Here is a 22672-nt window from a genome sequence, read left to right on the forward strand (position 1 = left end):
GCGTCACGAAACTGGAGTTGCGTTACGCAAGAGTATAATTGTCATTAGAAAAAATGGGTTATCAGCGCTATTTAATTTATGCTCTCACACTATCCGTTGCCTATAGTTCATTTCCTCAAATTTCCTCTAGGGTTTTTCCCTTCCCCTATCCTTTATCTATTTTTTTATATTAAAAATAGAATTTTTTTTTTAAAAAAATATGACAATTATGCAGACAGTCTAGGTTATTTCTTGTGTGGATTTGTGCCAGCAATGCAGCAACTATGTAGCAGTCCTAGATTATTAGTATATAACCTTCAAATTACAAATGCTTTACTCTATCTCTTGCCGCAGTGAATCTGTGCTCTGAAGAGCGGGAAAAAAGTAGGCGGAGCAAGATCACTTTTCTTCATCATCATCATCATCGCACGTTAATCCATGGCGAACGCCGCCGCCGTTGATCAAGACCAGCACTGGCTAATCAACTGTCTAAATGCCACTCTCGACACGAATCAACAGGTCCGATCCTTCGCTGAAACTTCCCTCAATCAGGCTTCACTTCAACCAGGTAATTAATTATCCAAATCTCAAACCCAGTATCTGTAGTTTGCCAAATCTGGATATCTTTTAGCAGATTCTTCCAATTCTCCCCATTTCTGATTATTTCTTCTTCTTTTCTTAACCGGATATAATGCAATCGAATTTAGGAGATAATGGGTTTTGCTATTTATGTAAGATTACATGTGAGATGTAATGGGTTTTGGTTTGCTTAGAATGAGAAAATTAGCATATTTTTTTGAGGCTAAAGGGTTTAGTGCTTAACCAGGATCACAAGATATAATCTCTATTTTCTATTGAAACATATGTTTTTCAAATTCATTTGGAATTTGAATTACCTTTTTACTTCTTCTTATTATCTGAAGTTCAAATGCTAAATGAATTTAAGAGTGACAACTTCTCCCCTTTCTGCTTCATTCTCTTTTATAGGGTTTGGAAGTGGGCTAGCAAAGGTTGCTGCAAATAGAGACCTACCCTTTGGATTGCGCCAGATATCCTTTTCTGTTGTAGCTTGACTACTTCTGTATGTGCGGGGTTGCATTGGCTTTGCATATCAGAAAGAATTGCGGCATACATAAATTACTTTTAATGCAGTTGCACATGCTTTAAAGTTTAAACTTAACATGCTTTTACCTAGCTGCTGTTCTTCTAAAACAATTCATCAAGAAACACTGGCAGGAGGATGAAGACACATTTGAACACCCTGTTGTGTCAAGTGAAGAAAAGGTTTGCTTAGTTCCTTCTCATTCACAAATTTCATCTTCACTACTTTTATATTGAATTAGTATATGTTTGCTGTACTCTTTATTTATCCATCCAATTGTACACAGCCATCCCTAATTTAGTTTGATAATTTTGGTAGGCGGCCATACGTCCCCTTTTGTTATCAGCACTGGATGATCCTAACAAGAAAATCTGTACTGCAATAAGTATGGCAGTTGCATCAATTGGGCATTATGACTGGCCAGATGATTGGCCTGACCTATTACCACTCCTCCTACAGTTGATTGGTGATCAGTACAATATGAATGGAGGTAGTTTTGCTGAGAAAAGAATTCCCCCCTCTTAATTTTCTTGTAACATGCTTTATATGCATGCTTATCATAACAAGTAGGCAGTTTTGAACTTGCAATTGGTCAAATGAAAAATTCCCTTACTATTTAGCTTGGCTGCTAGATCTTTTATTTCTCAAGTCCTTTTTGTTGACAAAGATTTCATGTTTTTTTTTTCTTTTTTGCAGTGCATGGTGCATTGAGATGTTTGGCTCTCCTATCTGGAGACTTGGATGACACTATGATGCCGACTCTAATTCGTATTCTATTTCCATGCTTGTATACAATTGTGTCATCTCCTCAGGTGAAAATTTTAATTCAGTAAAACTTATGCTAATGTTACTGCCTGAACCTTTTTATCTTTAGTTTATTAATTTTTTCAAAAGTGAGGAGTTGTGTTTTGTATAGTTATAAGATGATAACAAATTTAGGTTTATAGGCCTTTCCATAGGACTGTATTGGGTAAGAGAAGAATGTTGATGTTACTTAGTTGGATGTCATTCTTGTAAGCTCAATGTGTCTGGAAAGAGAATTCTACTGGAACTGTTCTTCATTTTCTGGATTTTACATATATAGCAAGAGAGAAAGGGGTTTTGTTTGGGGTAGGGGAGGAAGAGACTAGTTCAATTATCTGGAGAGGTTGTTTTTGTTTCAGTTATTTTGAATGGATTTTTTATGAATCAAGCTTTCTTTATAATATCTACCTAATAGTACATGAAAAACAACAAGAGAGAACCATGTGTAGTTCAAGTGTTAAGAGTCTTGAATTAAGAGGTTGAGGTCTCATATTCGATTCCCACTAAGAACACATTGATTCAAGTGGTGGGATGATATGCTTGCCTTCTTCGGGGAAAAAGCCCTGGTTATAAAAAACACAGGAGAAATTAGTATATCCCAAGCTTGATAAGTGGATTCTCCTTCATAAAATGTGCGTATGAATTTGATCTTCAAGTTTGATAACTGGGGAAAACTTTTTCTTCTTTGCAGATTTATGACAAACATTTGCGCACAAAGGCTTTGTCAATTGTGTATTCTTGCACATGTATGCTAGGTGTTATGAGTGGTGTATTCAAGGTATCTCTACAAGGTATTTTGCAAGTTTAGTACTCCAAATATCTTCCATACACTGAATGGCTTATCTACGATTCCTGTGTTTAGACAGAAACTACAGAGCTGATGTCACCTATGATTCCATCATGGATGAACCAGTTTTCGGTTATTTTAGCCAATCCGGTTCAATCTGAAGATCCTGATGACTGGAGCATGAGAATAGAGGCTAGTTTTTCTTTTTAATCTGTTTGAATATACTAGCATCATCTGAGTTCTATGGTAAAAGAAGATGGACCTAATATCTGTCTTATTGGGGAGATATATCAGGTATTGAAGTGTTTGAATCAATTCGTCAAAAACTTCCGTAGCCTTACGGAAGCTCCATTTTCTGGTTAGTTTCTTTCTTGATATCTTATTACTATTTTTCCTAGATTATTTATTTCTCTTTTATTCAAGAACTATCTTCTTGATTTCAGCTGTGGTGGGGCCTCTGTGGCAGACATTTGTTACTTCAATTGGAGTATATGAAAGTTCGTCAATTGAAGGTACAAATGATTCCTATGATGGGAGATATGATTCTGATGGAGCAGACAAAAGTCTAGAGTCTTTTGTCATGCAGGTAATTAGTCCATTGCTTCATTGAGGATTCATATGGTTTACGTATCCTATCAATCACTTACATGGAGGCTCTTATATAACTAAAATAAAACTAAATATGTTGCAGTTGGTTGCTATGTATATATGATTATATATTGTTTCTATCTATATAAACTGTTTTGTGGCCATCTTCTAATCTGACATCTACTATAATTGCGTGTTCCTTAAATTAATGTTTCACATATTTCAACAGCAGCAAGTTCCAAATGTGTCATTACAATAATGAAAAAGAAAATGGAAATAATACTTATGTTCCCATGACATGCATTTGGTTTTGCTCTTTTATTTTTTTGGAGGCATTCATTTGACCTTACTAGTCTAGAAGGCTCTCCATGTGCTACTGATGTTATTGATTTTTACCTTACATATGTTGGATTTCAAATTTGAATGTGCAGCTTTTTGAGTTTCTACTGACACTTGTGGGCAGCAGGAAATTCGTTAAGGTGTGGTGGTGTGCTTCATTTTGTTTAATCAATTTTCCATATGTACTTGATTGTGTCCATTGCTATCGAGTGACTGGTATTCTCTTCCTGCATTTATTAGGTTTTCACAGAGAATATGGAAGATTTAATCTATCATGTTATTGCTTTTCTTCAGATGACAGAACACCAGGTTCTCTTTTAGTTTCCCTGCCTTTTATCTTCATTATACTGTGTATTTCCATTGAGTACCTTTGTTAAGATCTTGAACTCGTCTTTAGTTTCTATGACGTCTTGATTAGTATGATGTTTTAATAAGCGGCATATATAATTTTTGTTCTTTTCAATGTAGCCAGTAGCCACTTCTCATTTTTCATGTGTCCTGTCCAGATACAAACTTGGTCATTGGATGCTAACCAGTATATTGCGGATGAGGATGAAAACAGCTACAGTTGTCGCATTTCTGGTATGTGGTTCTGAGTGGCTTTTTGTGTTCCTTTATATTGACCTGTTTTTTATCATTTTTTCTCACGTTGATCATGTTCTCATTAATCTATACTTTTTATGTTTGTAAAAAATCACAATAATCTAAAAAATAATCTGAATATCATCGTGAAAATATCTCTATATTAATTGAAGCAAAAATTAGACTATAATTCGTATCATAATCTAAAATTAATTTGTAAACCAAATGAAGCAACAAAAATCTCTGGATCATGATCCAACACATATTTTTATTTTTTCAAACTAGGGTTTAATCCCTATAGGAGGCTAGCACAACATCTCACATGGCGCCTCACGTCAATTAAAGTTCTTCAGTGAGATTCGAACTTGAGACATTAACTTTTCAAGTCCAAACCCTTGGGTGATTCGAAAATAAATGTTAAATTTTGACTTTCGACTAGACCAACACTAACTCTTCAATATACCTCTTGCTGGAAGTACCCTTCATCCCATTGATAACGAGTGGTCCCAAATAATTCGATCGGAGTTCATTCAGTGACCCTGTGATCACCCTCTAGACGATTAGGCAAAGCTTGTAAATTTTATCATGGTTCAAACAAAAATCTTATAGCAAATGAAAAAATGACTTTCAGTTTTAACCTTTGGCGATTTTCCAATGGGATCACGATTGTAACATCCACATAGGCTCAATGTTTAATAAGGATATTCTTTGCTTTTTTGGATTTCAAGTTACGAATTAGTTAGTAACTTAATGGAGCTTAGTTGCATTGAAGATGATAACTGCTATAGAAGCCTTTCTTAGATCATAATTAAATCTTGTAGGTTCCCTTTTATTAGAAGAGCTTGTTCATTCTTGTGGTATTAAGGCAATTGATGCCATATTTGCTGCTGCAAAAAGACGATTTTATGAGTCTCAAAGAGCAAAAGCTTCTGGTTCTATCATCTGGTGGAGGGCAAGTGATTCTTCTCTCAACATATCTTCTGTTCTTCATTTCTTCATTTCTTCATTTTTGACTCGCAAGTGAGAAAATAAAACTCTTCTTTTTGGCAGATACGGGAGGCTACTATTTATGCTCTCGCTTCTCTATCAGAGCAGTTGCTTGAAGCTGAGGTATGTAACTTTATTTCTGCCAAGATTCAGATAAATTCTTTTGAAGTCATCTATTAAAACTCTAAAATCTTTGATATATTTAATGAAACAAAAGGAACTAGCATTTCTTCATTTTATTTCTATTTATTTTTACTTTTTCAAAAAAATCTATTTTATTTTTGAATAAAAATCTGTTTGATATACTTTAATCCGACATGCAAAAATAGGTCTCGGGCCTTGGAAACCTATTGGAGCAAATAATTGTTGAAGATACGGGAACAGGTAGCTCAAGATGTTAGTTAGATTGAGATTATCTTTCAATGTAAATTGGTCTGATGAAAATAATTCAGCATGAAAATTACCATTGTACTTCTATGCAGGAGTGAATGAGTTTCCTTTTCTTTTTGCACGTGTTTTCTCTGCTGTTGCAAAGTTCTCTTCAGTGGTAACTGTTGCAAGATCTTATCCTTTTGGTTACCTTGGTGTATTATTAAACTTTCTTTCTACCAATATCTTTTATTTTTTGCTTGCCAGATCAGCAGTGAAGTTGTTAACCATTTTCTTGAAGCTTCTATGAAGGCTATTGGGATGGATGTGTTAGTATCAGAGTTTTTCCTATTTTTATTTATTGAAAAGAGCTTAGGGATTTTCTAGATAAGGATAAGAATGAGTTACATGTGAAATGATTTTTCCATAGGCCCCCACCTGTGAAAGTTGGTGCTTGCCGTGCTCTTTGCGAACTACTGCCTGGTGCAAACAAAGGAGTTCTTGAACCTCATTTAATTGGTTTATTTTCATCACTTACGGATCTTCTCAACCAAGTAATATACCTGCCTTTTATTGCCTGGACAAATGTTAATTAAGTTAAATATAATACTTTTTCTATTTTCGGTCTTTTCAGGCATCTGATGAGACCATGCATCTGGTACTTGAAACATTACAGGCTGCTGCAAAAGCCGGTGGGTTGAAACCTATGTGGCATCTCAAGTGATTCAATTTTTCTTTTTACATATTTAGTTTTGGTGTCTGCCAAAATATTATTGTATGGTGATTTGTTCCATTTTTATTAACCTGCTGTAGGGAACGGAACATTAGCAACTATAGAACCTATTCTGTCGCCTATTCTCCTTAACACATGGGCACAGTATGTTTCAGATCCTTTTGTAAGTATCGGAACCCTTGAAGTTTTAGAGGTAATAATTGCTAGCCTCTTGTCTCTGATTTTTCACTTTTCTTTAGAATCTACCTGAAAGTAGAATTGACCTCTGTAAAACTAGCATGCTTTTCATCTCGATTTTATTCTTGTACACTCAGGGCAATTGTGTTTTTCTTTCCTCATTTCTTCTAGGCAATAAAAGAAGCTCCTGGCTGTGCTTGCTCACTGGTTTCACGAGTCTTACCTTTTGTTGGACCGCTTCTGAGTAAAGTAAGACTTCCTTTTTGTTTTATTTTCATGCCGCTTAACGTTAGGTAAAGTAAATAGGAAATGCCTAATTGATATATCCCTTGGAATTGGTCAGCCTCATCAACAGCCTGAAGGTTCAGTTGCAGCTGCCTTGGATCTTGTTACAATGTTATTGAAGGTTCTAAATTTCTAATTACTTTTTATAGTTCTGTGCTTAATCTAGCAAATTGGGTTGGTTGCTTACTCTACTGATGTTAGTTCTGTAATTTCAGAATTCTCCGGTTGATGTAGTGAAACCTATATATGATGTTTGTTTCGACTCCATTGTTGGAATAATCCTTCAAGCTGATGATCATAGTCAATTGCAGGTTATATACTTTTCCTGACTTTCTTTTGGTAATATATTGTGCTTATTTGAATTAAGTTCATTTAATAACTGTTATTAATTATTTAGTTTAATTCGGTAAACTATGCTAATGTAGTAAGAGGGTCCAAAACACAACTTTAACCCTGAAAATTAATTATTATGTCCTTATATGGTAAATAGTCTTCAAGTACTTTCCCGACATTAGTTCTACCTTTTATAAAACCAACTTACATATCAGATACTTCAAATTTAGATATTTTCATTTGGTTTATTCAACATTTATTTTTCACAAACTTAACTCGGTATTAACATTTAATTTTCAGTTTAAGCACACCCTTAATCTATAAAAAATAGTAACATTTTTCTTTTTGTAAATCAGAATGCAACACAATGCTTAGCTGCTCTAATATCTGGGAGTCAGGAAAAAATTCTTGGTTGGGGTGTTGATCCTGGATTTACAATGAGAAGTTTGCTTGATGTAGCTTCAAGGTAATTCTGTTCTTTTGTATCCTTTACATTATCTGTGTGCATCTATATATTTTTTCATTTCCTCAAACTGATCTTTGCATTAGTAAATGCATAAGATCTGTGGGGAATGATTCTCCTTATTTCAATCAAGGCATTTCAAGTTACATTTCTGGTGAGTATGATGACTTGTAGACCTTTCTCATATTTAATCAATTAGTCTTTTAATCTAATTTTGCATGTGCTATTTTTTCCACTGATTCCAATAAAATGATCAACTTTTTAAAGTAAATTTGGCTACAAAATGCTTCATACTGTGTAAGAACAATGTGGCAATTTGATACTAGAAATATGTTAGGGCTGGGAAGGGCCAATCACTCGAGAACATTTGCCAGAATAGCTAAACTATACTAGGACAATTGTGTTACATTTTCAACTATTTAGATAGTGTTTGTAATAGAAATCGGATAGTCAAAGAAAGAGATGAGAAAGGAACAGCTTAAGCCCTTAGATGAAAAAATCATCGAGAACTTCCATAGCTAAAAAGAGTCTTGAACTCAATTAATACCATATCCTAATATTTATCAGCAAACTTCTATTTATAATGTATAGAAGTTGCCTCCAATAACCATCTTACAACTTGGGGCAGAAGTAGATAACTAATAAACTTCAGGGTCTTATTTACTATTTTTATCTGACTACCTCTAACCATTAATTTTTCTAGAAGATTAATCTGGATCGTCCATTGTCGTCGTATCTCCACCTTTGGATTGTCTAACCCTTGATCATACCCCATGTGTACCAAATTCTTAGTTAGATAAATATGTTAGTAGATAATTGTATTTAATTATTGTTATTTATTTAATTAGTTGATTAGGTAATTATGTAGTGTAATAGTTTATATATTTATATAGACTTAGAATTATGGTAGGATTAGCCTAATATATAAAGGACTTGTGTTATCGTTTTAATTATTCAATATAATTATGAAAGGATTCTATTTTCTTGTATGCATTCTCTTGGCCTCTCACCACCCTTTCTCGAATTGTTTGAACCCTAGAGTTTGAACTCTATCACATTTTGTCTAAACATTTCATTGGCGATTCCACGCCCACAAGAAATACGAAGGATGGAACAGACTGCATGATTTAGGTGATTAATTGTCAAATTCATCACCTGAAATTAATTTCCATTTAATTTGATATGTAGTGGTACTTGAATTAATTGTTGCTAGTATTAAAATGATTGTGAAGCTATGAAATCTGTCAATGTTTCCACTAAATGAATATGTTTCTTGAACTATTTACATTCAGGCTTCTTGATCCTAGTATGGAAAGTTCTGGATCACTTTTTGCTGGAAGCTTTATTCTCCAACTTATTTTGCATCTACCAACACAAATGGCACAGCATATCAGAGACTTGGTTGCGGCTCTTGTCAGGCGTCTGCAATCTTGTATTATTGCTGGATTAAGAAGCTCATTAATTCTCATTTTTGCAAGATTGGTAATTTTCTTTACCTTGGATCTCCCTACAATTTTGCTGATCTCAGAAAATCTCTTTAGCTAAGATAACTATTTTTATATATGTTTTGTGTTCACATTTGCCCAATTAGGAAGCTCTTTTTGAATATGTTTGTGTAGAAGTTTGAGAGAGGGAAAATATTATTTAGATAGTGAGTTATTATTTACATTAGAAATCCAGATATTTAAAGGACATTAAGTGTGATAAAGGTAAAGACTGACAACACTCAACATGTTGAGTGTAAACAAAACAACATATTGAGTGCAAGTAATTGCATAATTCTACACTCCCTTTCAAATTGGGTAAAAATATTGAGAGTACCCAACTTGCCACATAGCTCTTCGAAATTCCACTTGGAAAGAGATTTGGTGAGAATGTCAGCCACCTAATAGGAAAAGCGTTGGGCAGCTATGAGAGTGGAGAGGATGTTGCCGAGGAGATGAAAATGTTGACGACATTCTTTCAATTTGACCGATTCTAATCCATTTTTCACTTTGTCAGAGGAGTGGCTCTTGGCACTTGCTCTGACTCGTCCAACTCTTGAATTGAAAAGTAATAATTTTTTGGACAGATGAAATGTTAGAAAAAATCTGTCGATACACGAAGATGTGCAGATTCGGCCGAGATATAAAGTGCAGTTTTGAAATGATGTCCCGCTTGTTTAACATAGTGGTGATAAAAATAGAGATAAAAAATACTTATGGAATATGAGATAATATAATCATTTGAGTTCTCCAATGGCTATTTCCACCATTGGAGTAGGCAGCGGAAAATTGTGAACAGGTTTCTTCAAGCTGGAAAAACCTGCTCTGATACCATGTAGAAATTTTGAGAGAGGGAAAAATATTATTTAGATAGTGAGTTATGATTTACATTAGAAATTTAGATATTTAAAGGACATTGAATGTGATAAAGGTAAAGACTGACAACACTTAACACGTTGAGTGTAAACAAAGTAACATGTTAAGTGCAAGTAATTGCATAATTCTACAGTTTGTGTATCCGGATCTAGTTCTCACTAAGTTTAGTTTCCAAACGTTTATGTATACAGATCTAGAAACAAAAATAGATTTAGTTCTCACATTATCATTTAGCACCTTCATATGTTTCACTGTTGTGTAATGAATTTTTCTAAAGCAATACCAAAAGGCTCATTTTATCTTCTTATTTGTCCAGCCAAGAATATCATTGGCATACTTTGTGACAATACAAGCCTTCACATTATCATTTCACACCTTCATACATGGATTTTTCTAAAGCAATACCAAAAGGCTCATTTTATTTTCTTATTTGTCCAGCCAAGAATATCATTGGCATACTTTGTGACAATACAAGCCTTCGACCAAGAGTCTGATATGAGGGGAAGGGTTAGGGCTAATTGAATAAAGAATAATTGAAGATAAAAGAGAGAAGATGTCTATCAGTTATTCTTCATTCAATTAGCTCTAAGCCTTCCTCTCGTGTCAGAGTCTTGTTCATTTGCAAACCTCTATAGCCAATTGCTTAACAGGGAGATATTAAAAGGGCTCAAATCCTTCACCCCAACCCTCCTAGTTTTTGGAGGATAAATGGAATTGTGGTCTAATTCTAGATCTTAATTATTTTTTAATAGTTTATCAAAATTAGAATTAAAATTCCAGTAGGATTAATACTTTCTATTGTAGCTAAACAAATGTAGCCCAACATATTTTGTGTCTTAAAATGATTAGATGTTCTACTCATGATATTTTGCAGTTGGGGACCATTTTATCATGTTCTGATATTCTTTCATCACTAATCTCTATTGTTAGCACATTTCAAATATTTCAACTGCAGCATAATGTAGCCGATTCAATAGCTATATGTGTTTGCTTTTACCCTACATCCCTAATCTCATTCAGTTTTCTTTTAATGCAGGTCCACATGAGTTCCCCAAATGTAGAACAATTTATTGACTTGCTAATCTCAGTTCCCGCTGAAGGTCATGACAATGCTTTTGCATATGTGATGTCAGAGTGGACAAAGCAACAAGGTCATCATCACTGGCCTTTACTATAGTTATCCCATCTAATTATTGATTTACAGAATTATAGCACCTAGAATAAATTGCAAATTTGATGGAAGAACTTGGCTTAGTAGAATATGAGGTTTTATTGCAGGGGAAGTGCAGGGATTCTACCAAATTAAAGTTACCACATCTGCTTTGGCATTACTACTCTCCTCAAAACATGTTCAGTTAGGGAAAGTCAGTGTTCAAGGGTATCTGATTAAGGTATACAGTAGTTTTGTGCAAATTGCATTAGTGTTTGATTTGTTTAGTAGCTAATATATGCTTTAATGGATAGACTTCCGATGGAATCATCACTCGTTCAAAGGCTAAATCAGCTCCAGATCAATGGACCTGGATACCACTTCCTGCAAAGGTAGGTATAGGTCAATTTATTTGGAGAGTAACTGATTAAAGTAATAATGGCCCCATTTAAGAATTACCTGGGTACAAAATTTCTGGATCTAAATATATCTGAATGAGATTATGTTTGGAAACTGAACTTACTGAGACAGAGATTGAGAAATTTATTGGTTGTTTCTCATGTGCATTCGGATACAGAAACATATATAAACATAAATTATAAGTGTTCAAATGGGGCCGATGTATTCATTCTCAAGCATGGTGGTATTATATGCTTTAGGATCATTTGTTCATGTTGAGGAAAGTATTAGCATTTGAACTTCGATTCCATATTTGCTTTTGATTTTCGAATGCAAAGCAAATTATAACTACATATCAAATGAGTTCAATTTATGCTTAAGCTACTTAAGTCTGTCCAAAGCCCTATAATTTTTTTTTAAAGTGAAGACGCTTTTTCATTGTTCCCTGATGTCGGAAATTCCTGTGTTTTTTTCATTACAGATAATGGCTTTATTGGCTGATGCATTAATGGAAATTCAAGAACCAGTCCTAGGTGGTGATGATGAGGTGGTTGTTCATGTACCTTTTATGGATTTATTAATAGCTTAATCTAAAGTTTGGAGTGGTAAACATATTGCAATATTCTATAATGACAGGATAGCGAATGGGAAGATGGTGAAGCAGAGGATGTAGAACTTAAGCATGATTTTGTATCTACAACACTTGGCATCTCGCCTAGTATGAACTCTAATGACTATCTTGATGCTCTTGCCAAAGTTGTTAAAGAGGTGATAATAATTCAAATTCCCATTTTCTTAGCAAAAAATAAAGAAATATATTCCCATTTCTTAATCATCTCTCTCGGACTGGTTGATGTAATCTCTTTGAGCTCAGGATGAAGATGATGATGATGAAGACGACCTACTAAGTTCTTCCGATCCTCTAAACAAGGTCTAGACTATTCTTGATTAACCTACTTGTCATTAGCTTACAATAATATTAATGTCTCTGAATGACTCTTGCAGATTAATTTGACAAATTATCTTGCGGATTTCTTCCTGAAATTCTCCCAAAGTGAGAGACAGCTTTTTGATCATCTTTGCCAGGTTGACTTGATCTGACTCTCTTTACTTCAAGATTCATTGCTTCTGGTAGATTTATGAAATTCTCAATGTAGCCATCAATATAAGCTGGCTTGGATAGAGCATGAAATTGTTACTTGAGAAATTTAGGGCAGAAATATAGTATAGTTTGAGAAGAAAACAGAGTTCAAATAGATAAGGGGAATGCCCAAATTCTAGGAGAGAGAAATGCATCAATTCATACATGCCTATGATCTCACCTTAACTATCCTTTATACTACTAGCATAACAGAAAAACTCAACAGGCTGTGTATCGAAAAACAAAAAATAAACTTAACTTGTATGACTGAAAAAAGTCAAATAAGCAAACAAAAGCAAAATGATAAGATTTAGAGACGTTACTTCTATTCTGTTTTTCTTTCCTTTTTTGAAAACCAGAGATCTATTCCCTTGAAGAAGTTAGCACGGTCTGCCACAGTCATGACCCCCACTTAATGAGGGAGTTTTTAGTGAAAGTCGAACCTGAGACCTTTATTCTTTTAATCAAAACTCTTTTCATTTAAGCTGCCCTAGTGGGTTAGTCGTCACTCCTACTCTGTAAAAAGTCTTCATCTCTTCTCAATTGAGAAACTTGTTCTTGGTTCTAACTTATGGCCAAAGCTGATAACAAATGAACACTAGACTATTGCTCTAGACACACTCTTTACTCCATTAAAGTACACCCTGTTATTTTTCAACTACATTGGAACATATTTCTTAAAACATTTATTTTTTATTTTTTTAATGGCCATATGTTCTAGAATGATAACTGTTTCTGTTTTATTTTTTCAGAGTTTGACCAAGCCTCAGCTAAATGCAATTGAAATGGTGCTAAAGAGATGATACTTCAATTTTACCATCATGGCTTGAATGAAGAAGGTGCTCAATTTTGATTGTTTTACAATTCTTTTAGAATTTGATTGAAGGATGTGGGAATGTTTGATTGAGTTTTGTAATGGCCATAGAGGTCCTTTTTGTACTTTAGAGTTTGTGTTTGTATTTTTTTTATTTTAAATATATTTTTATGTAAACTGGTAAATTACTGGTTCAAGATGGATTCGGTTTGAGATTCATGTATCAATATGAGTATTATTACATGTTTATTGTAAAGGAGTTCTATCTTTTACTAATAAAACTATCATGAGCTTTTGTTTGTTCATCCTGATTTGCTTAGATTTTCTTTCCCTCATTTCTTGTGTGTTATTAGCGTTGTTTAATCTTATGATATCTTATATCTTGTCATTCTGTTGGAATTGGGCAAATCGAAAACTAGGTTGTTACTATGGTTGACAGACAAATGACAAGGTTGGAATGTTGAGTCGCCCAATCATGCCATCCTAAACTATGTGATGTTCATTTTTCAATCTACACAAAATCTGATTTATGAGATGAACAAAATAATTGCTCGCGATTTATTAGTGCAAATAAACAATATGGGTATTATTGTAGTGAATATGGGTATTATTGTAGTGTAGTAGGTCGACAATGACAATGAGCTCGCTTGAATAAACATTTAGTATATTATATTTACATTAAATTTTATTAAAAAATTTAGTGTAACAAGAAAGAAGTCTAAATTTTGAAAGAAGGATGTTCTAGAAAATAATTTTCCAAATTAAAGTCAAAATTTGTATGTTCTAAAAGTCATAGGGTTTTATTCATGTTCGATTGTTATTAAAACCACTCTATTTAATTGAGGTTATGACTTTGAGAAAGACTAATCACGGTTAATTCGATCCTACCCATACAAGCATTGTCTATATTTTTAAAAAAGGATGTTCTAGAAAATAATTTTCCAAATTAAACTCAAAATTTGTATGCTCTAAAAGTCTTAGGGTTTTACTCATGTTCGATTGTTACTAAAACCACTCTATTTAACCGAGGTCATGACTTTGAGAAAGACTAATCACGGTTAGTTCGATTATACCTGTACAAGCATTGTCTATATCCACTAAAAAAAACGTCACATATACAAAGTGAAAAAAAATAACAAATGGGATGTGATTCTTCACTTTTATGCATAAGCGTCACTTCATGGAATACAGGTAGTACCTCTACGAGTATGATCGAATTAACTAACTAATCTTCACATGAAAAGAAATATTTATATAACCTAAGCAAACAAGTTGATTTAATTTGCTTTAAGAATTTGTAACGGCTCAATAATTGCCAAAGTGAGGCTGAAATCAGCTTTTGCCGAAATAGGCAGCCATAAACAAGAAAGCAAAGACCTTTCCTTTGCCATCTCCCATTTGACGACCGGAGCCCCACATAAGCGCCAGTCTATAAGGAGATCGGCACAAGCAGCCAAAAACAATCAATACCCACAAAACCATTCTTCCATTTTACCTCAATTTTCATTTTCCGGCGACAATGGCAGCTCATTTCTCATCTATCTCTACCGCTTCCCGCTCTTCCTTCTCTCCTAATCGCTCTATTCCTCCTCATCGCTGGCATCGGACCTTATTCAACTTCAATTTTTTCAATGAGTTCCAAACCCCAAAGATTTTATCTGTCCGAACCCAATACCCAAGTTCAGAACCTAGAAATTCCTCGATTGTATCCAAGGCCAATGGACTTGAAGCTGGATGTGGGTCCGAGGAAGGGAAAGATTCTTCCTCCACTTCTTCAGTCATTGATTTTCTCACCTTGTGTCATAGCCTTAAGGTTCGTCTCAATAGCTTACTCGTTTTGTTATAATATTGGATGGATGATGTGCATGCATAAATTTTGTTTGATCATATTTCCAAGATAAGGAACACTTGATGAATGAGAAGTGTTGACAACTTTTGGCAGCATGCTGTTAGCAATTCTGCAATATAGTTAGTTTATACAAGAATTGATCCATTCCAGTTTGGATTTGAACTGAATACCTTATGCATGCTGAATTCAGAAGATTTTATTGTATTGCTGAAGTATGTCATCATATGGCTTATGTTGGGCTGTGTGGGAGAGAAGAGTTCAAATGCAGTCTTCCTTCCTATCTTGGTGTTTTTATCCTTCTTTTGATAAAAATGAAAACCTCATTAAAGACATAGACATAGCGAAGGTTGCATCGACTGTGATATAAATAGGATCAAATAAGTATAAGTCGTGGCATTGATGTAGTCATGACTTCAGGAAAATCATCTCAAGAAGCTGATTAACTAAAATAAGACATATGAAGTGCGGTGAAACTCAAGTTCGTTCCCTTCCCCTAGCATCATAGTTGATTCCGGAAGAGATGTGTTGCTGCTCTCTTTCCAGTTTCTATTCTTCCTTTTTGGTAATCTCCACTTCGTTTCGTTTGTCATGGCATTTTTCAATGAAAATGCACTTAGCTGCTTCACCCATGTTATCCAACTCTTTTGTACTGAAAACTGTGACAAAACTTGGTTACTGGATCTCCTTTTGCATGAGACTGTCCTCCAAATCGCTTACGGTTTCCTGTTCTAGATCTGATTATATTATACCGAGCAGGTAGAAGGTTAAGTTGGCGTGCCAACTGGACCTTCGTACAAAGTTTTCAATATCAGTTGCTAAATATTTTAGCCAATAATTTTTGTTTATGTTGATGTTCTATCTTCTCCGCTTCATATTTTCTTTTGTCATGTAAACTAATGTGAGCCACATGCATATTTATGCAGAGTACAAAAAGGAAGGGGTGGGTCAATCATAAGATAGTGGGTCCTGAATCCATTGCTGATCACATGTATCGAATGGCATTGATGGCCTTGATTGTTGAGGACCTTCCTGGTGTCAATAGAGAAAGGTTAGATATGAATTTAAGTTGTTAGTACCAATTCCTCGTTCATTTTTTTTCCTGTACATTTTCCATTTTGTGATTTTTCATTAAATCCCACCTATTGGGAGAGTTTCTTCATGTTGGATTATTTGACTACCAATGATTTCATACTGACTCTTATCCATGCACTTACTGAATTTTTTTCATTAACATGAGCAGGTGCATCAAGATAGCAATTGTGCATGATATTGCTGAAGGTACCGTTTGAATTCATTGTTTTTCCTTTTTGACGTATATCTCTTAAATTACAATTTGGATTACAATGATATCATGATCTATATATAGGAGAAGGATTTGGGATCTGTCATGCTTGTCTTTCTACTTGCTAATGACAAGCATACTCTATAACTTTAAGCCATTTTTATCCCCTCTTTTAGCTTAGCGGCAAAAAGAGGCGGATATCCCAACCTCCCTGAGGTACTGGGTTCTGGCACATCTGGTTAAATTGGTTAAGTGTGTTTGCGGGCTATGTGCTTAACTTATGGGGATTAGTCGTACTCCAAAGGAGTTGCGGAACCCAGCGTTCTAAAAAAAAAAAGAATTTAACCCAATTTCTAGAGTATATCTTGGTTTGATTGATCTTTGAGACTGTATAAATATTTTTGACCTCTTTTGAACTGTTATTATTATTTCATTGCAGCGTTGTTATAGATAGCATGTTACATTGAAATTGATCTAATTCTCGTCCTTATTTATGTCGCTTTGGTTAAAATTTTAGACATGGTATGCATATTTCATGTCTTATATATATATATATATATTACCATATATATGTATAGTTGAGATGTTAAAGTTCTAACTAATAAATAGGAAAGAAGCTCATTTTGCCTCATCAACTTGCATCAAAAACTTATTTTGCTTCCTCAACCTGCGAAGGCTCTTTTTGTTTCTTAACCTTTTAAGAATGTCTCAAATTCTTTCCCATCATCATTTTCTGGTTAACTCTGTGAATGTCTTTATATGGATTTTTGGAAAGAAATAAAGTACTTTAGGCAATATTGAGATTAAGGAGCTGCAAAAATTGTATAGAGATGATTTAAGAATTTAATGAAGTTAACCAAGGGTAGACGACGAACAATTATTTGAGTTATTTTTAAAAGTGCATGAGGCAGAAGCAAAACAAGTATTTAATTTAAATTCAAGAAGCAATATGAACTTCTAACCTAATAAATATATATGAAATAATCAGTATTTTGTCATACCTTTTTAAAATTTTGATTTCTTCATTCAAAATCAACCTTGTTGGGTCTTAGCAATATTTTTCTTTTGAAATATTTTGATTTTAATTCACTCTTTTCTTTTTCTTTTTTTTTTTGCTGAGGGACAAATCAATTAACATTAAACAAAATGAATTCAGACCCTTGACCCTCAATTTTATCTTCCAACATAGAGACAAACGAACTATAAACAAAATTGAAAGAAAATGATTTACTCTTTATATATAAATATGTAAATATATGTATATATATATTGTAGGCATCAAAGGGCTTATATGGAAATGCTTCTGTAGGATCCGGCTGAGAAGTGCCAATAAATTTTGGACAGACAAACTAGTTTCAGTTTTCAAATGTGATCCCATCTGCATTCAAATTCGAATGAGAAATGTGACAGTGTTTCCAAATGAAGCCATAATAATCCTTCTTTCATTGAATACTTTTATCTTAGTAGTTAGTTTTTTGCTTTGTTGGGTTTTATCAAGTTACGAGTTCCTCTTATTCTTATTATAGCTATTGTTGGAGATATAACCCCTAATGATGGTGTGCCTAAAGCGGAAAAGAGCAGAATGGAGCAAGAAGCTTTAGATGAGATGTGCACAATTCTTGGTGGAGGGCTAAGAGGTACTCACTCGTATAATACTGTTAGTCATGTTCTTGGCAATTGCTTTCTTTTTACATATTAAGTTAATTTCATTGTTTTTGGATCATAGCTGAAGAGATCAAGGAACTTTGGACTGAGTATGAAACTAATTCCACCTTGGAAGCTAATCTTGTCAAAGACTTTGACAAAGTATGTAATTTCTAGCATCACTTTTCACTAATGAATTTAAGTATTTCTACTAATTTATTTTTCTACTCATAGTGGACTGAGCCAGAAAATTTCCTGAAGAATTGTAGCAAATGACTTTTTTCTTGGACATAAAAGGGAAAATGATATAAAGGATTTGGAAAGTGAGATTTTTTTCCAAATTCTTGGTTATATCTCCATCCCATTGGAAAATCGCTAAATTTTTTGTCGTAACAAATCATTTTTCGTTTGATATAAAATTGTGGCTGGATGAGATTTGATTTGCCAAATAAAATGTGGTTGGAGTATTATCTTAAATTGTGAGAGATATTTTTTCATTTCTCAAAAATGTGTAGCTGGATCATAGATTGGATTTTTGGTTTAATGACAAAAGATATCTGAGCTGCTAAAAAAAATTAAAATACAAAAGGCTTGACATTTGCTCCTGATGAATGTAAATTGATACCATTCATCTGCATGCAGATTACTGTCATATGTTGAAATCACTAACTGATTTAAAATAGATTAGAGTCGCTAAAACTGTCATATATAGATTGTAAGAGAGTTAGATTATTTTTCTTTTTCTAGGAAAGACTGGAGTCTTAATTTATTAATGGATGACATAATCATTTACAAAACAAGGGAGTAAAAGAAAAGATACACAACAGGTTGGGTATTGCGGAAAAAATAAGCAATAAACGAACCATTCTATTATAAAGAACAAGTTCTGGACACTTTAGAGATTATGTAGGAGCAATAAGTCTGGAGTATTATTGTTATGATCTATGATCTAATTAACAGTATAGTATTTATCCTTTTCAATGTAAACTGAGGATTCTAACCATCACTGCATGTGTCAAAATCTCTACCCAACTTACACTTATTGTTTTTATGTCCAATTTCTGTTATTTTAATTCAAATGTTTTTTCTATTATAGATTTAATGAATCATAAAGAAATGCTTAATACTGTCTCAAATGCCTATCTAATCCATATGAATCTTTCTTCAGGTTGAAATGATTCTACAAGCATTAGAGTATGAAAAGGGTAAGTAATGTCCGAGATAAAAAAAATTCCGGTTAATTGAGTTTTGTTTCATAATTATTCCTCCATTTTAACATTATGCAGAACATGGGAAGGTGCTGGATGAATTTTTCATTTCAACTGCAGGTAAAGCAAAGACATTAATCTTTCTTTTTGAACCACTATTTCACATTATCCTTAAACAAGCATATGATATTCTGTTATGTTCTTTTTTCTTAAGGGAAAATTCAAACTGAAATAGGCAAGAGGTGGGCTGCAGAGATTCATTCTAGGAGAAATTCGAAGTTAGGAAACAAGCCATAACCGAACATCTAATTTATTGAAGCCTGAGGTTAACTTTTGCATTTTAAATTGCTTCCAAATAGAATTTTCATTATGTCTCTCTTTGCTTGGACATAGAAGGATTACATTTATTTTAGTCTGAGTATGCTGAAATCATAGGAAGGAGTTCTAGCTCTAATTTGATAGTTAAGTGTACTGTAACATATTTTGCTATATAATTTATTACACTTTAGAATAGTTTTTCGGTATTTGTAACTTTTATTTTCGACACTAAATGAATGTTTTAAGTCATTTTAAATGATCAATATAATGTTTTACAAGACAACACATACATTCTCTTAATCTTATATATGACTTTGATATATATCTAATATACCCATAAATATTGAGAGTTTTAAGATTTTAAAGTGTACATCAGAATGATGTAAATCTAGAGGTATATTTCAAAATTTTGGACTAAGTTGAAGGTCTTAATTAGGAATGAACTCATTTATAAGAAAGTGAAAGAATGTTATTTTAATTTTTCACCAAGAAATCATAATATTGTTAGTTAGAAAACATGATAATAGATGTTATATTTTTTCATCCACACTCATATTCAAATTCAGATTCAACTAAAAAATGTATTTCACCTGAGCTCAATAGGTTGATTTGATAGGAATGAAAAACATATTCACTTATAATTATTTGGGAATAACATTATCAATTTTAAAGAATGTTCTTATAAAAGTTGTAGTAAATTTAGACTTTTTTTTATAGATCTTATTTGAGTTTTAACTTCCAAATTAATTTAATTTAATTTTTTCTTAACTAACTTAATTTAATGTTTAAATTGGGTTGGTCTTATTTATTTTAACATTATGATTTACTATTAAATACGTTTAGATTTAATTATTTATATATATATATATTTATATTTATATTTATATTGTTAATTTCATATAAGGTAATAAATATATCATTATTTAATTATTTTTTTATAAATATTTAATTAATATATAATTAATTTAAATCATCCTAATAATTAAAATATAATAATAAAAATTATTACAATTATTTTATTTCAAAATTATTAAGAATATTGGGAACTGACTTCTCTACTTTGTGCTCAAAGCTGACCTATATAATATTCTCAGTAAGATTGTAATATTATTTTACTAATGATTAAATTATTTATTTTAAATTAAGATATTTTAAATAAGTTTATAAAAGTAATTAAGTGATGATAAAATCTATTATATTATATAAAATTAATAATTTAAATGTAGAAATATACATATAAAAATATAAATAATTAAATCTATAGTTATTTAATAATAAATAATTATATTAATACAAATATTAAAATATAAAGAAATAAATATAACTGGTTTTTACAATAAATTAAGTTAAGTTTTACAAAATAAACAAATTGAGTTACTTTACAAGATTTAATCTCAAAATCAATTTAAAAAATGAGTTTATTATAAAAATTAAATGTGCCAGTTTTGAACTACTATGTTAATCTTGTCTCTGAATCTCAATTGATGAGAATCCATCTTTTTAATTTGTTATTTTAAAGATAAAAGAAATATACATCATAATCTTTTTAATTTTTTTTTTTAAACAAGAAATTTTTTAACAAACTTTATTTTAAACAGTTAAAATTGAGTATTTGTTATGTTTTCTTTTTATATGAAACAAATTGGTTTATACTTTCTAATTCTTTTATAAAACCTAAAATCTGTTACTTCTATTTTAAATTTCTTTTAACAAGATTAAAAAGTAATTTTATAACGACGCCATAACTCGATATAGTGAACGATAAATACAACATGATTGACTTTACACGGTAGATTAATAATGTGTCTGTGCTGAGTATTAACTATTGTCATAAAAATAACTTATTTTTTATATTATTTATATTAAAATTGTAGTAATTTAATGCTTTACAAAATATACGACGCATTGTCACATTTTGTAATTTTTTTAACATGAAAATTAGTTAAACTAAAAGAGATTAAAACGATTTTCTAGTCTGTACTGAAATCCTTCCCATTGATAATGAAAAAGAGAAAAAGAAAATAGTTTAATTTAATAAATATAAAAGCTAATATAATCTTTCAATATATCTTTTCTTACTAGTACGAGTTTCTCTTTTTTTTTTCATGAATAAAATTTAAAATTCTTTATTTAATTTGTTCTGTGTTTATGGTTGACTAAAATCACAACACAAGATTTATAAAGTAAAAATTCTTTTGTCTTGTAAATTGGTATTCCAAAAACCAATCTTCTACAAAGTTCATAGGAATAAAAAGATATTAAATGTTTTTTAAGCAAGTTTAACTGGAAATATTTATTATATTTGTTGTTTAATTGATTTATAATCAATCTAGATTGATAGTTTAATCTCAACAATGACTTGTGGGTAGATATTATTTTCATAAGATATTATTCAGTAAAAAATTGAATAAAAATTTATTTTTACAAAAAAATTATTCGAAAGATTAACTTTATTGTATATGTGATTATTACAAGTTTAAAAGATGGACTTAATTTTATAATTAAAGTGTTGACTATTTGTTTTCATTTTAAATCCAACTTAAGGAGTTGGATCTTTCCTCCCTTGTCACTTATATTTTTGTTTTAATTTATTTTAAATTATAAAAGTATAAAATGTAATATAATTGAAAATATAAATTAATAATACACTTTACATATTTATACATTAAGTAATATAAGATATTTGGGCAAAAATACACAATATAAAAGGAATATACTAATTATCTCCACATAAAACAAAATATTTAACCTTTTAAATTACTTCACAAATTATTTTTTTTTTATTATATTTAAAGTTTTTAACAAATATATAAAAAATAGTTTAAAATAATAATACGACAAACAAAAACATAAATTAACCGTGTCAACTAATCTTGCATAAACCAATTTGGTAAAATGTAAGCACAATCACAAATATGACTCTAAGTCGTGTTATTGTAAAAAAAAATATTTTTAAACATTAAAAAATACACTTGTTAT

The 22672-nt window shown here is 31.9% G+C and overlaps 2 protein-coding genes across 2 annotated transcripts; both read left to right on the forward strand.

The window, feature by feature from the left end:
* Positions 1-324: 324 nt before the first annotated feature.
* LOC124918224 (importin-9-like) lies at positions 325-13699 on the forward strand. The gene is made up of 33 exons (XM_047458427.1): positions 325-547; positions 967-1028; positions 1171-1263; positions 1400-1571; positions 1778-1893; positions 2577-2663; positions 2748-2864; positions 2967-3030; positions 3116-3258; positions 3692-3739; positions 3840-3908; positions 4106-4181; positions 5003-5133; positions 5232-5291; positions 5498-5552; positions 5651-5715; positions 5805-5866; positions 5968-6091; positions 6172-6229; positions 6351-6463; positions 6619-6696; positions 6791-6853; positions 6948-7043; positions 7422-7531; positions 8821-9010; positions 10925-11039; positions 11167-11279; positions 11353-11430; positions 11919-11984; positions 12074-12205; positions 12312-12368; positions 12443-12523; positions 13331-13699. Exons 1-33 carry the CDS (start codon positions 418-420, stop codon positions 13379-13381), a joined length of 3075 nt encoding a protein of 1024 aa, XP_047314383.1. The 5' UTR covers positions 325-417; the 3' UTR covers positions 13382-13699.
* Positions 13700-14727: 1028 nt separating this feature from the next.
* LOC124918223 (5'-deoxynucleotidase HDDC2-like) lies at positions 14728-19976 on the forward strand. The gene is made up of 8 exons (XM_047458426.1): positions 14728-15205; positions 16165-16289; positions 16482-16519; positions 18050-18160; positions 18250-18329; positions 19336-19372; positions 19454-19495; positions 19590-19976. The coding sequence occupies exons 1-8, from the start codon at positions 14912-14914 to the stop codon at positions 19670-19672; spliced, it is 810 nt and encodes a 269-aa protein (XP_047314382.1). The 5' UTR covers positions 14728-14911; the 3' UTR covers positions 19673-19976.
* Positions 19977-22672: the final 2696 nt, after the last annotated feature.

The sequence above is a fragment of the Impatiens glandulifera genome, unplaced genomic scaffold (genome assembly GCF_907164915.1).
Source record: "Impatiens glandulifera unplaced genomic scaffold, dImpGla2.1, whole genome shotgun sequence".
NCBI classification, from domain to species: domain Eukaryota; kingdom Viridiplantae; phylum Streptophyta; class Magnoliopsida; order Ericales; family Balsaminaceae; genus Impatiens; species Impatiens glandulifera.